Source organism: Calonectris borealis, chromosome 5 (genome assembly GCF_964195595.1).
Source record: "Calonectris borealis chromosome 5, bCalBor7.hap1.2, whole genome shotgun sequence".
In the NCBI taxonomy this organism is placed as follows: domain Eukaryota; kingdom Metazoa; phylum Chordata; class Aves; order Procellariiformes; family Procellariidae; genus Calonectris; species Calonectris borealis.
Genome location: NC_134316.1, coordinates 30354919 through 30370008, shown reverse-complemented (window position 1 = coordinate 30370008; position 15090 = coordinate 30354919). Strand labels below are relative to the sequence as shown.

General features: G+C 35.6%; 1 protein-coding gene across 1 annotated transcript in view; it reads left to right on the top strand.

Annotated features, from left to right (window-relative positions):
- The window catches only part of AKAP6 (A-kinase anchoring protein 6), a 290842-nt gene that overhangs the window by 229163 nt on the left and 46589 nt on the right, over nucleotides 1-15090 (top strand). Inside the window, exons 11-12 of the mRNA XM_075151694.1 lie at nucleotides 9860-10006; nucleotides 13464-13688. Coding sequence (XP_075007795.1) covers nucleotides 9860-10006; nucleotides 13464-13688 — 372 coding nt within the window. The remainder of the gene's footprint in view (nucleotides 1-9859; nucleotides 10007-13463; nucleotides 13689-15090) is intronic.

The following is a 15090-nucleotide window of genomic DNA, read 5'->3' as shown; positions in this document are numbered from 1 at the left end:
AAAGATCATGTTGTTACCCTACATACTACAGGTGATGAGAACTCAGATCCACATGTTATGAGGTTAGAGACTGAGCAAGCTAGGTGCAGATTCTGTCTGGTCTTGACTTGAGGTCGCTCACCAGACTGCAGAGATTACAGCGCTATCACCAGAGGCCAGGGATCATTTTCTTTTCTCACAGCTTATAAGGTCTAGTAATGTGGATTACTAAAGCCACTGTGCCTTAAATGGTGGGTGTACTGATCTTTGTGGATTCTCCTGTCCTTTGGTGGAGACTTTGAGTTCTGCTTCTGTTGGTCTGTAGAACTTAGATTTCCATTTGGCTCTTTTTGCAGTAGGGAACCTCTTCTCCCATGAAACAATATAGCAAATAGGTAAGAAGAAGAAGGATCCAGAGATATTCTACCCTCAAATAGTAGGTATAGCTAGAAGAGAGGATAATTTCTTTGTCGATTTTCAGTCAGACTTCAGTCACGGGAGGCTATTACTGACCACCATTAGCATTCTGGCTGAGTAACAATGGTGTAAGGACTTCAGAAGAGCCAGTCTGTGAAAGATAAATGCACAGGAACATCCATTTCAAAATAGAATGATGCCTGTAACACACAGCCTGACAATAGTCGGTGCATTTGGAATTAAATCTTTGTGTAGAGGAGTTCCAATTTTATGTTTCATGCATAGTGCAGAAGCAGGCACAGCTTAGCAGAAGGGAGGATAACAGGTTATAAATTACTTTCTTTGATTATCTTCTTCAAAACATCTCCATAATCTTACATTGTTGTATTTTATTTTGTAAAAATGTAAATGTAAAAATGTAGCTATATGAGATTTGGTACATGTAGGGTCAGCGTTTCAGAATATCCAGCCAAGGATGGAGCTGCAACTCCACCTTTTTGTTTCCACGCCAAACGGTTTCCCTGCCATCAAATACATTTTCTGCTCAGTAATGGGCTAAGTGCAGTCTACACCAGTATTTTGGAATCTCCCTTACTCTGTGGTTTTTTCCCTCAATAAAAATACCTGAGCACTAACCCAAAGGTATAGTAGTTATTAATTCCTAAAGAGCACTATTTTTTATTTATTTAATATCAATTATTCTCCAGACAACTAAATAAATGTAAATTAAGCTAAATCCACATTTGGTATGTTAAGCATGTCTGTAGGTTGCATCTGTATTATTCTGTGCCGAAAGTCACACCTCTGGTGCAAGGCAGAAAAAGACCCTCAAAGTTCTAACAGCATTTTCAAGCAATACAAGACGAATGTCAGAAATTCCTTCATATATCAGTCAAAGATCCCAGTTAAACACACAGTTCATGAGATCGATAGATTGTTATAACACGTAGTACTCCCGCTCTGTGGCCTTACCTGAACTGTGCTATAAACTGTATTGAGGGACCATGTTCTACCATCATCTGCCAGGGTTTGGCTTTCTTTGTAGATGGGTGGCAGTTTCTAGATCTAGCGGAATCTCATGCACCTGACACTTGATTACCCTTGCTATATGCATTCAAGCTGCTGTATTTTGGCTATATGTTCTTAGCAATTTAATTATATTTAAAATCTGGTTAATAGTGTAGTAAATAACTCGTATTGCTACAAAATTGCGTTCTGAAGGTAATGGGATTGAATTTCAACACAAGTTGACACTCAATTAAAATTTCCATATATCTAGTGAATTTGCCAGTTCTTGGCTGCCATATTAAGGGGGATGTCTTCCTGCTTAACTGAACACTGAGCAAGACAGGCAAAATGCATAATAAAGCCAAATCAAGACTTAATATACCCACTCAATTTTTTATTGTTTGTATCAAGTAGTAAGCTTGCAGAACAAACTCGGGGATGTGGATTAAAAAAAAAATTAAATAATCAGTATTTAAACAAAATTCCTCTATATTTAGAGTAATGAAGCTGAAAAAAAAAAAAAGAGAAGCCCTTAAAACTTCTTACTGCCATCAGCCAGTAGATCCATGGGGCTTGTTCGGCTAAAAGCCACAACAGACTTTGTAATGCAATGATGTAATCTTGGCTTTGTGTCATTTATATTCAACCTAAAAAAACAATTTTCTTGAATAGACAGGCTGACAACAATATTGTTCAGTGTTGGTTTTTATTTGGATTGTTTCCAAATGGTTCATATGCTTCCACAGCAACACCCTATGCCTGCTTTTTCAGAGTTTTTACTCTGAATTCCGAAGTTTCCCCTTTTTCCTCGCATTTTATTTTGCTTTTCAAGTCCCAGTTATGTTTGTGAAACTAACCAGCTCGGCCACAAAATTAGGATGTATCTTGCAGAGTGCATTCATTTTACTTTTTGCATATTTTTCCCGAGGTCATGTCAAGGTTAGTTTGAATTCCATCCTACATTAAGACTTCTTTCACAGCTATTTAGCTCTGCAGCCTACTCCCCGCTGGGGTCTGCCCCTTGGGCACGTCAAAGCTTCAGACCTGACAAATCACACACAGATGAAGCTGTACAGTTTTTTAAACAGTTTCATCAGTAACGTGGGGTGGGGTTTTTTGCCTTTACACTATACTTTTTTTTTCCCCACTGGCCTTTATTCTCTGAATTGCAATATCCTGAAGACTGATTTCCTTATGGAAAATTCCCTTGCACAGGCAAGTTGTAAAATAGAAACAGCATTGTACAGTACGTGCCACTCACAGCCTCCCAGAAACTGAAAGTACTGCAGATCCTCTTAATTAGTAACAAGCTATAGCTCCTTGTCTAATAACTGTAATCATATTGTTAACATTATTTGCACAGAAGAGCCTAAAACTATAAAGGCTGATAAATATTCAAAATTTATCATCCATATTGCAAACCCGTTAGTTATCCAGGAGAGCTGTTAGTTGTTCACAGGAATAAACTTCTGTCATCCTTGGGATTACTCAGATGAGTAAATGTTCATCGGTGTCAAGAAATGACGCTGTGCTTTAGCAGCGATCCTTATGGGACTTGGGAAATTTTAAGTGGGTGTATATGTGTATATATATAATCAGCTTCACAACTATATGCAGGGCTTTCACCACCTACATTCATGCACAAACACGCCCCCCCCCCCATGTACATGTCGCTGCACAAAAACGGGCTTGAAGTGTGTAATGCGGCTTGTAGGTGAAAATAAATTTTCTAAAATTCTTAGCTGTAGACTGCTATCTGTATTTTAGCATTTTGTGAAACTAATGGTGCAACACCATTTCCCATTTAATTGATGAAGTTAAAATGCTTGGCTGCTAATGAGTGTATTAGCAAACAATATACCCTTAACAAGCTTAAGCAGCTCAGGATTTTAAAAAGCAGCTTACTGTCCTCCTCATTTTTATAAGACAAAATGTACTGCCTTCTACAAATTGCTTGATCGACTGATGAAGTACTATAATTATAGTTGTATTGCAGTTTTGACAAAGCCACAATAACAGATTGTAGTTTAGTCCCCACTCTAGGCACACAACTCTTTGCGTTACAAAACCCAGTTTTACGGGTCTAATTCTTACTGAGAACAAAAGGCACCTGGAGATGTTAACTATATACTAAAAGAAAACTTGGAATCTAGGAAATAATAATATTGAAGCATGACTTTTCTTCTCGCAGTTTGTTCATTGGGAATGGTATCTAATGAAGAGTTGTCTAAAGGCTTGCTTGTTTGGAACTAATTAAAGACAGATATCCTAAATAGAAAAAGGATCATGGGAATTACATTAGGTGTCTGGAGACTTGTTATTCTTTTGGTACTCTGAGTAGATTGTGGAAGTTGTTAGGGATTCAAGAAATAAGGCAAGCTAATAAAAAGTTCTATTTTTCTGGTTATTGGCCAACTATTGTATTTTTGTTTGCAATAAGATTTGTGCCAACAGGCTGGGGGCTTGAATAAAACATTTAAACATTTGTGCATTAACACATTATGGTGAAAAGAGAGTCTTGTGCTTTCACTCAGTGCATTTCAGCCTTCAATTAATGTGAAAGCACTACAATGCCTATGCAACTTCTCTTGCCTAGTGGTGCACCATTTATCATTGCAGTTTTACATTGACCTTGACACCCACTTCATTAGAATAAAGATTGTCTACCATTTAGGTTACATTGTTCCTCTGCACAGAGACCCCATGCAAATTTCTGTTCAGATAGAAGAGCTGTGAGCCTGTCAGAGGTCATCTGCATTAAATGATTGCAGCTATTTTCCAACTGCTTCTTTTCATTCTACTCAATTCAGGCTAGGAGGATCAATCAAGCCCTCTGCCTGAAACAGTGGGACTGCTGGGAATATAACTGTTTTTGGTAGTAGTGGATATGCCCTAAACAGTATTAAATATTTAATATAAATTCATTAAAGGGCATACAAAGTCTTCAAAAAGATATTACATTTATAGTAAAATTTAAAGGGTTGGGATCACCTTCCTTAAAAAAAAAGGCAGAACAATGGGTACCGACTGCATAATTTTTTAATGTACACAAAATTTAGTTCATGAAGTTACTTAATATTTCTTTCAGTGTGTTTATTTTTCTAGCTGCCACAGAAAGGAATGCGTAGCAGAAGTGTAATCCGCATTTGCTACTTTCTGAAACAAAAAAGCAAGGTGTCTGCAGGGGTTTAAGACAAAAGTGCTAAGATTTGTTTTGTTTTACAGGCATGCACTTATACGCACATGCACTCTCACACAAATACATATTGTACTATTGTGCTTATTTGTAGGGGAAAAAAGCAAATGGAAATAAGTTAGCGCTCTCCTTCTTGAGTTTTCTGAGTGATATAATTGGAATTAAATTATTAATGGGAGATACTTAAAAAAGATTGTTTTATGATCTTCTATTAGAGAATTTGCAATTCATTTTAATATTTGTAGTTTGATTTATATTAAAGATAATGCAATCTATGTCCAATTAACAATACATAGCCAATGTAATATGATTTCCAGATCATGCAAATGGAATAAACTAGAAGAGGAAAAACTGATTCTTAACCTCAGATGTAATTTGCTGTGTGAGTTCTGGCAATTTTAAATGACATTGCACTTTTTAATTTTTCCAAAGGCTCAGCAGCAAATTTATCCCAATCAAGAAAGCCTATTATTAATTTACAAGGACAATTGTAGGAGTCTTTATAATTTCCCTATGCAATTATTTGCCATAAATTGCTAATAGCGAAATACATGAAGTTTGCAAGAAACAGCAACTGCTATTTATCTAGACAGATCGCTCAGCCCAGGTCTTGAATGTTGTCCAGAGGTTCTAGTGCTATTGACAGCGTAAGAAATATAACCAAGCTTCTGGACGGTTTCTAAAATGTTTCGCACTGATAGTAGCAAAAAGGTAGAAGCATTAGGAGCTATTGTGAAGGGTAGGCTGGCCTCTAGCAGATTCCTTCACTTTGCTTGTATACAGCTGAGCTTTGGACCCTGGACTTTGGAATAAAAAGAGTCTTTGTTCATCACTGAATGGCATTAGGCATGGGCTTCCTAAGGGGCCACCATGAAGCCTAGCATGAAGAGTGCAAACAGTATCCAGAAAGCAAAGTGAGAATGTGTGTGAAGAGCTGATGGACAAATACTGCTATATGTGCATTGCTGTATGTTTATATATGTTTATATTACATATTTGGTGAATTTGCTTGCAGAGTATTCTTTACTCAATTTTATGCATGCAGTATATTTTGCAAATATGTGCCAACGCTGACTATGCACGCACATACAGACACTGAATGTACATGTGTATGTATTTGTGTCTGCAGCAGTCAAAACACGCCGAAAGGCAAGTTTTTAAAGTTTGAAGATCCAATCCAGGTAAAACTAAAATTGCAGGTCGCTCAGTTCTGATCTCAGTGGTATATCATACAGTGCCATTTGACTGAAGATATTTTGTTAGTATGTGAATGATGGAATGCAGAACATCTACAAATAGCACACCCTTATTCCAATAATGGAGAAAGTTCACTGGCTTAATTCTTCTGTACTTCGTAGCCATAGCTCCACTGTGTGTTCAGTATGTCTAGTCTCTTTTCACTATAACCAACAGAAGCACCATACAAAAGTCTTACAATGGATGTCTTAATCTCTCTGTGTGCTTTTAGAGCATTATTTTGAATTCCATCATGCAGGCTTTTTTTTTCTTTCCTTCTTCTGAAGTTTTATTACAACAACAGAATTCCCAGGGAGCTTTAGGGGCAAGGTTCGCATAATATTGCCCTAAAGTTTTGCTCGAGGGGTGGAATCCGCACCCCAGTCCTGATCATCATTTTGTGGTGTTTCTCTTTCTGAAAGATGCAGTGCGCAGTCTTACCCAGTTGTTAACTGTGTACAGATTTTTTTATTGTTTACAGGACAGTGCACATCTACGAACCTTTCATGATGATTTCTTTCTCTGACCTCTCAGTGACTAGGCATCTTGTTCCTTAACACTGAGGGAGGCTGAAAAATGCTTGAGTTGCTCAATGTGTGCCTTCTATACCAGTTTCAAAATGGCTTATTCTTCTGGTTTCCATGGTGACAATTAACACTGTTACAAGGCATTGTTCCAGTCTCCATTTGGGCAGAATTTTCGGGTGTGATTTTTCACACAAAAAATGTTTTATATAATTTTTTAAAGAAAAAAAAAGAAAAAAAAAAAGAAAAAAAAAGGCACAGTTTAGTATAAAGTGTCAAAAAATATGTCTCAATCAAGCCTGCCTGGATTTCTTAGAATATTTTTATCAGGGGAAGTAAGGTTTTAACTTGCTTTGTTTTGAAATTCAACTTCTCGTGGTTTAGATATTTTTGCCAAACTTATTCATGGATAAATGCTACTGCCTTTTTTAAAACTCCACTATTTGTCCTTTGAGAAATATTGATCGTATTGAGTGAGAAGGAATAAAAAGCCAAAATTCTTTAACTTACATAACAATGTTTTGGATTGCTTTTGAGTGGCTTCAGGAACACAAAACGAGCCATGCATGCACACAGCTAATCATGCTGTAAATATTTTGCAGTTTTTCCAGTATGTTGTTGTTGGGGGTTTTTTTCCCAGTTTTTTAATATAACAGGTGTTGTGGGAAATTAAATATTACTCATTTATTTATTATTGTGGCTGCTGCGAGAACCCTGTGACTTTAACTTTCTTAACCTCATTTTTGTCTATTAAACAATAATCTATATCATAGTATCCACAGACTGTCACGATGGAGCAGCCTTTGCTCACTTAAAGCTGAGGAAAGAATGAATCTGAAGATTAAATTATCTTCTCACCACAGGATTAAGTAGTCCTACCAGACTAGGGTTGTGCAGCACTGATAGAGCTGGTAGCTAATTTTTCGATGTAACTGCTTAGAGTGTAGGTGTTTAATGGATTAAAAAAAATAGCATTAGCAATAGCATCTCGTGCTATCAGTCCTCAAACTGTACCTCCTGTACATTAGGCTCTTCCCTTAAGTTAAAATACACACTGCATGTTAAATATCCAGGAGTGAAACAGTACTGACTCTCAGTCACATACCAATACATCTAATAATGAACTGAATTCTTTCATCTTTTACAGTTACAGTATAATGCATTTTCTATCAATCAGCACTTTCATCATGCTTGTTTATACAGCAGGTTACACGGTGACAAAGACAAAGCGCGTACATAAAATCTAGCTTATTTATTTTTTAATGTAATAACCTTTTATAACATCTGTCACACTATTTGGATTATGCTGCACTGAATTATTTTATCTAGTCCAAAATTAAATGAAACATCTTCTGCTTCTATGTTAACAAGAGCATTGTAGTTATGAAACATGCGATGTGTTTTATTTCTTCATCAGTCCTGCACTGTCCAGGAACATATCCAGCCCCAGTCCAGGCAGCAGCGACTGCCAGCCTAGAACAGGTGATGAGTATTAACTAGCTGTGCCTGCACCAGTGTCACACAGCTAGAGGACTCCCTCAGTCTATTAATTCACTTGACAAAAGAAAGGGAGTAGCACGAACTGGATTTCAGTGCCTAGCAAATTGGACTCTAGATTCCCCTTGATATTACATGTACTTATGGAAATAATTATGCAAATCCTTTTCAGCTATATCATCTTTAAATAGAAATCAGATTACATAAAGAAGATCGTAATCTCCACCAGTAACCATTGTAGCTGAAAGGGCAATAATACAGGACCAAGAAGCATACTTGTTGAACATTTTAGTCCAATAAACTGGTGTTGCCTTTTGGCGGACCCAGTTGCCTAGTGCCAAACCTGGTTGATACCTGCTGTTGTACCCTTCTAAAAGCTTAGCCGCAGCAGACCAAGTATCAAAAGGCAAGTTCTTTATAAACAATTCCTTGTTTTTTACTATGCATATTCATGTAATTTCGGATACACAGGCACCTGATCAGTGTTCATTAATAATGAGAAATGGTTTAAATCACCTCATTTAAAACATTTGCTCTATGATCCACAAATGACTAATATTTGCTGAAGTTTACATAATACAAATGATGTGCATGTGTTGTGTAAATGAGAGATTAAAATATGAAACTAACAATATGCAAACATATGCATGGAAATGCTGAGGACCTGTTAGCTGAAACAGTGATTTCACACCTTTATTATTTTCTTTAAGCTGTCTCCAATTGTATTTTTGCTTTGTTTTCTTACAGAGCATGTTCTCGGATTTGGCAAAGGCACCCATGTTTTAAACATTCCTTATTCTTGTTTAATTTTTTATACTTTGCCCAGTTATTAACATTTTTAGTATGAGCTGCTATAGCAGTTTTCTTGGCTGAATATAAAGCAAAGAAAGCTTGATGTTTAGGATGCAATTTGCTAATAGCTGTGCATAATTTATGTATGTCTTGTAAACACCTTTGTCAGAATATGTGCTGAACTCTCCTCTTTCAGTAAAAGGTGCATTTTTGGCCGTATCAGAAGTTCTATTTCTATGAATGTTTTATACGTAAGAGGGAAAGGGAATTAGCTTAACTATATGAGGGGATGCCTGTGTGTTAATATTTTTTTTTTTTATTTACTGTACCAGCTACTAAAACATAATTAATCACTATAGTAACTATTACATTTAATACCTAATTCAGGTTTTCAGAGAATACAGGTTTTAAAGAGATTTATTTGCCAATGTATCTGTAGATTAGAATACATTTTTATAGAGTATATAAGCAATATACAGCTAAAATATTTAGAAAGTCATATTTTTTTAACAATAAATAACAGCTCAGGAAATAAAAGGTATTTTCAGCTTGAAAAAACTATTGGACTGTATGAGCATTGTGGCTGTTCTTGTTTGTGTGCTATTTCACTGCTCCTGTTGGTTGATGCAATAAAAATCAAGTTACTGGTATTGTGTTGTAAGGGAGTTACATCTAATTGTTTTTCTAAGGTGAAATTCTCACGTTTTCACGTGTAATAGCATTTCAGGCCCGTATATGAGACAGAATCCACAATGAGAGAGAGAAGAAATAAACTGTACAGGAAACATAATTATGAAATTATTTCCTTGTTGGTGTTTTTTTTTTTTCAAAGAAGAGCCTCAGTGTTACTTGCTGAAGTAACATATTTGAAAAATAAGATACCACTGACTTGAATGAGACAAAGGCAGATCGAGCTTCAGATGAGAGAGTGTTAGTGAATATTACTGTACAAGTGAACATTGTGAGTGAGTGAATATTACGATATAAAATCATTTGCTAACTGCCTGCATAGATATGTCACCCAGAAGGCTACGTGCTTGGTACCTACATCTCTTATGATATGTCATGAGAAGGTTGTATGCTTAAAAAAAAAAAAATTAAAAATGGCATAGTGAGCATGATCATAACTGGGCACATAGAATTAAAGTTTAATTTTTTATAGCGAAAACTCTTTACAGTAGCTAATATTATCTATTTCTTTTCATTTTAGAGATACAATGTAGAAATGTCAATCAGGCACCCGAAAAAGATGGAACTGCTTAGTAAGGTTGAAGCTCTGAAGAAAAGTGGTGTTTTACTACCAAATGATCTCCTTGAAAAAGTGGATTCAATTAATGAAAAATGGGAACTGCTTGGGGTATTTGCATTTTTATTACTGTTTGTGGGTTATGTGTACAGTTTTGTGTGTTGAAGTACGCTGTCTGTCTGATTTCTAATTTGAGGCACAAATATCTCTCTCTTTCAATTCACCACGTACATTTCAAACAAGCTACTCATGCTATTATAAAAACTCCATAGTATTTTCCTCTTCTGTTGATTTTTTTTTATTCCATGCTTGTCTCCTGTCTGACTTTAATAATTTTAGTTCTTTAACACATAAAAAATGTAAGTAAAATATGCCATGTATTACGGGTATGCACCAAGTCAACTATAATGCAGTATATCTGATATACACTGACTGTCATGCTTGAGTGAATGTTAATAGAATTTATTCTGAAGGTACATGTTAGAGACATCTACTGTTTAACTATTTACTATACCCTTAAGATGAAAAGTGGGGTTGTCGCTGCATATTTCAGGTCACACTGATGGCTCAAAAACAAATATGCAGATTCAGTACAAATCTGAATACCTGAAGCTAAGAATACAGCCAGGATATGTTTCATGCTGCTGTATTCAGCTCACTTTTGACAAAAGCCAAAAAAGTTTCATGTAATTCATTTCATGCTATGATGGGCTGGGTCTCAGCCAAAGAGTGAGATAGAAGAATCTGGCAAAAAAAGCAATATAGTGATTCTGTTACCCAGAGACTAGTGATGGCACCGTGCAGGAGACACTATTGTCCTATTGTTGTAAAACAGCTGAGAGAGAGAGAGGTCAAACTATATATTTTTCCATCCACTTCTCTCCTTAATTGCCTTCACTTCAAATCAAGGGTAAGATAAATTTATAAATTACTTTAAATGATTAATTATAGATGTGTGATATTAGCAATACAGTTACATTGCATAATTTTGCATGCTATTATCTTAGTTTAAAAAGCATTTCTAATATGTTACGAGCAAGCTATACGTGCAACCTGCCAACAGCATTTTAAATACTGACTTGTGTCACTTTAGCTTATTTGGTAATGCAATAGCCATTTTACAGAGGGTGGGGCTTTTTTAGTTCAGCACAGTTGTTTCTAATCGCTTGATTCTCTAAATGTGCAAATTGTCAGAAAATGTTAAAAGTTGCCGTATGACTAGTGAGCTTATTACTTTTTAATTTTAATCTGCAGCATCACCACAAGCATTTTAAAACTACTTGAACATTAATAAATTTACTCATAAAAATGGGACTTATTATCCTATTCTTTTACATCTGATCATGACAACTTATATTTTTAAAATAATTTCAGTTGTAAGCCTTGCATTTATGACTTTCAATGTATTTAATCAGGCTAATTCAGTGGCACTGATTAGAGCTGGTAGGATATGAAACTATGAGATAAGTAACTGAGCATCATTCTAAAAAACTAGAAAAACTCTGTCTTAAAAAAAAATTGAAGCCCTCCACTTCTCAATATGTTAAAATCAAAATATACCTCTGGATTAAGTTTTGCCATTAATTTCAGCATTTACAGAAAAATGAAATATAACTATAACAGTTTTTCTGCTAAATGCAATTTCATGAATAATAAGCAGAGTTTGATAGAGTTTTGTTTAATTTAATAAAAACCTCTGCAGAAACTAACGGCACTAGGCATACTGTTTTAATTGGCATGATTACGTTTTAATTGGCATGAAAAAAATTAAAGACAAGGATTTTAACTTCTAACAATGGTAAAATAGAGGGATATGGTTTTTAATATTACTTTCATCTAAGGTGAACAGTGTGGAATGGAAATACATTAGAATGAAATGTCAGTGGTGCGTACAGTTTAATCTGTGAAATTTTGTCCCCTGTGCTGAATATTACTCTGTCTCAATTGCATATTAAACAACCCTATCAAGGCAGGCATTGGCATCTGCTGTGCTGACACAAATTGTGAATTAAATGAAATTGATGTCCTCTGTCGTATATTTATGAAGACGGACCATTCTCTGAAGTATTCTGTTTATGAAGAATTTATGATTGCAAACTGTTCCAGAACAAAAAAGTGGCAATAAATTCTTTTTTGTGACCCTACCCTCCAAGGGCATTGATTTCACCTCCTGCTGCTACTTTTGTTACAGCATAAAAAACAATAGCTAGCGCTGGATTCCACTGAGGGTCTTCAAATTATCAATATTTGCACCATGAAAATAGAAGGGTGTTGCCAAGAAAACATGTTTTTCAGTTATGATCTCCTAAAGACGTTATTTACAAAATGCCAGCTAGTAGATTAATGTCTGTTAGTCTAATTTTATTTGTGTTATAAGGCTTATTTTTGGAAGCTAACTTCATTGTTATAAATTATATTCCAGTAACTTTATAAAGCTTGTATTTTCAACAGACAGCCATACTGGGTCACCTAAAACTGTATCTTCATGTTACAACAATTAACCACTGCTAATTATCAGTTTAAAAGGTTATTGGATGTGATTGTCAGTGTATATTCAGTATTCTACAATCAGTAACACAGATCTAGTGCTTATAATAAGTGTCAGCCTGACAGCCTCTTATAGGTCAGATAAAATACTGCTTGGCATAGAAGAAGTAGGCAACAGCGTATCTCCCTTGTGATGTTAGAGGATTGCCTTTCAAAATACTGAAAAGGAAGGTAACTTTCTATCCCTGGCCTCTTCAGAATATTCATTATGCTCACAGCGTCCACTATCAAAATGTTATTCAATTGTTCTTTTATTAGAAATACTACTTTGAAAAGCTGAAGTAAATTAGTTTCATTAGCGATCAGAGGTGAATGTTTATTCTGGTCCATTATTTTTAAAGTGGATGCTTAACATGGAGAACTTAAATCCGAATTTAGTTGTCTAAATAATTGGCCTGATGTTCAGGAACATTGAGGCTTTGCAATTTCTAGCTTATTGGCCTCTGAATGAGTTCAGCCACTTTTAAAAGCAAACCAGCTGTTTTGTGACCTAACTGCTCCTGTGTACAACCTCAGGGCTACAAGTTTGGAAACTATGACCTCACAGTTCATACCTCAAAAAATATTTCAGTATTTCAGTGTTTCCCCAAAAACTTAGACAGTACCTTGGATAAGAGTTTGGTGAACTCAGTGCTTGTCTTATTTTCTGTTGCTGCCTAGAAACCAGTAACTCTCATGGTCATAAGTGTCTAAAGCCACAGGACAAATTCTGTAGAGTAACTACTTTTAAAAGTTATGTACCATTTTGTCTCCTCTGTCCATAGTTGCTCTTAATAAACATTGATTTATCCTGCTTCCAGCAAAGTCAGTGACCCAGAGAGAACAGCGTAAGTGAGAAACAAGAATACAAAAAATGAAATTGATTGAAACAAGGAAACAAAGAAAGAAATTGATTGATATTAGTAGAATTATTTAAAAAAACACATCTCTAGTCATCTAACAGATGCTTCTTGTTGCACATTAATCTGTATATGTTTGGGTACATAAGACTAATCTATGTTTTCTTTATCTGATGCATTAGAAAACCCTAGGAGAGAAGATCCAAGACACAATGGTAGGGCACAGTGGGTTAGGTCCACGTGACCTGCTCTCGCCTGAAAGCGGCAGCCTGGTAAGGCAGCTGGAGGTCAGGATCAAAGAGCTGAAAGGGTGGCTGAGAGATACAGAGCTTTTCATCTTCAATTCCTGTCTGAGACAAGAAAATGAAGGAACAATGAATGCTGAGAAACAACTGCAATATTTTAAGGTAATAAAAAAACAATCATAGTTTTCATACAGAGACTCCTCTTTATGGTAGGATAAAATATTTATCTTATACATAACATAATGCGATGCATGTACATATGTAATCATATATTCATATTTTTACTTCCATTTATGTACTATGTGTTCATTCATGTTGTTTTTATTGAATCTTTACAATAATATTTATTCCTTAGACTTTTTGCAAAAGAAAGTTTAGAGGACTAATCACACCACAATTAGAAAAGCAGTAGCATTCTTTCATTCTACTTCACTGTAAAGCTGAGTTTTGTCACGAAAAGCTTCACCCTGAATTTCACTCCCTACATCAGTTAAATTAATTAATGTGTTGTGTGACCATCAGTTTAATAGCCTATTTCTCTGCACATATGAGTCAAGAATAGCCTATTTGAGGTCACATTTACAGAGATATAAATTTAGCATACGTGAGAAAACATTCTAGTTTGTGGTGAATAGATATGTGGAAAAAGACATATACACTATGAGATTTGCATTAATCTAGGCCACATCTTAAGCCTAAGCCTGAAGATTTATTGAAAGGAGGGAAAAGAATTGTAGTCACCACGCTATAGTCAGATGGATAAGCTCCTTCAACTGAAGGCCAGCATTCAGCTTTGCAACTGACTTAATGGAGGTGGTATGTTTTGTTCCAGTCCCCAAAAGTAGTGGGACCATTTAGGAAAGAGGGCTATTAAGTTAGCAAACAAACCTGGTAGAACCATGCAATTTTCTTCTGTTCATAGCTATCACTTCTAAATAAACCCTCACCTGAATCATCATTACAGGTCACTTTACTCTGCAAGTGATCTTTGACCAAAGAATAAGAAAGGAATCACAAGTAATTGTTGAGCTTTAGAGGTAAAGAGGTTTTTCTCTTCCGCTAGTACATCAGGGTGTCTAGGGCAACATCACTCTTAAGGTGATGGACAATTTATTAAATACTCACCTCAAAGGGCATGTTGCAAACACTTCTAAACATACTTTTTTATACAAGCGTTCAAGAAAAAAACAGCAGAAAAATTACTGTCTCCCCAATTAGTCATTCCTTAACTCTTCCTTTTCCAATCATGAGGATTAGTGAGAAGGTTGTATCAATGTAGATAAAGTTGGTAGGGTTTTTTTCAGGTTCCTGAGCATGTCCATTTGAATGCAATTTTAAGTTTTCTTATGACATCTTTTTTTTTTTTTTAATGATTTGTGGTCTTCTGCTAATGGGGAAAAAAATCATGCTGATTCTGTTTGTTCTATCAGCAAACTTCAAAGCTAGTGATTATGAAGGACTATTGATAGACCTGCAGGACTTCACAGCAATAGATCCATGTTTTCCATAGGAAATGCTGGATGCTTTTTATTTCTGTGGAAAATTATGGCATTTATTTAAGTGC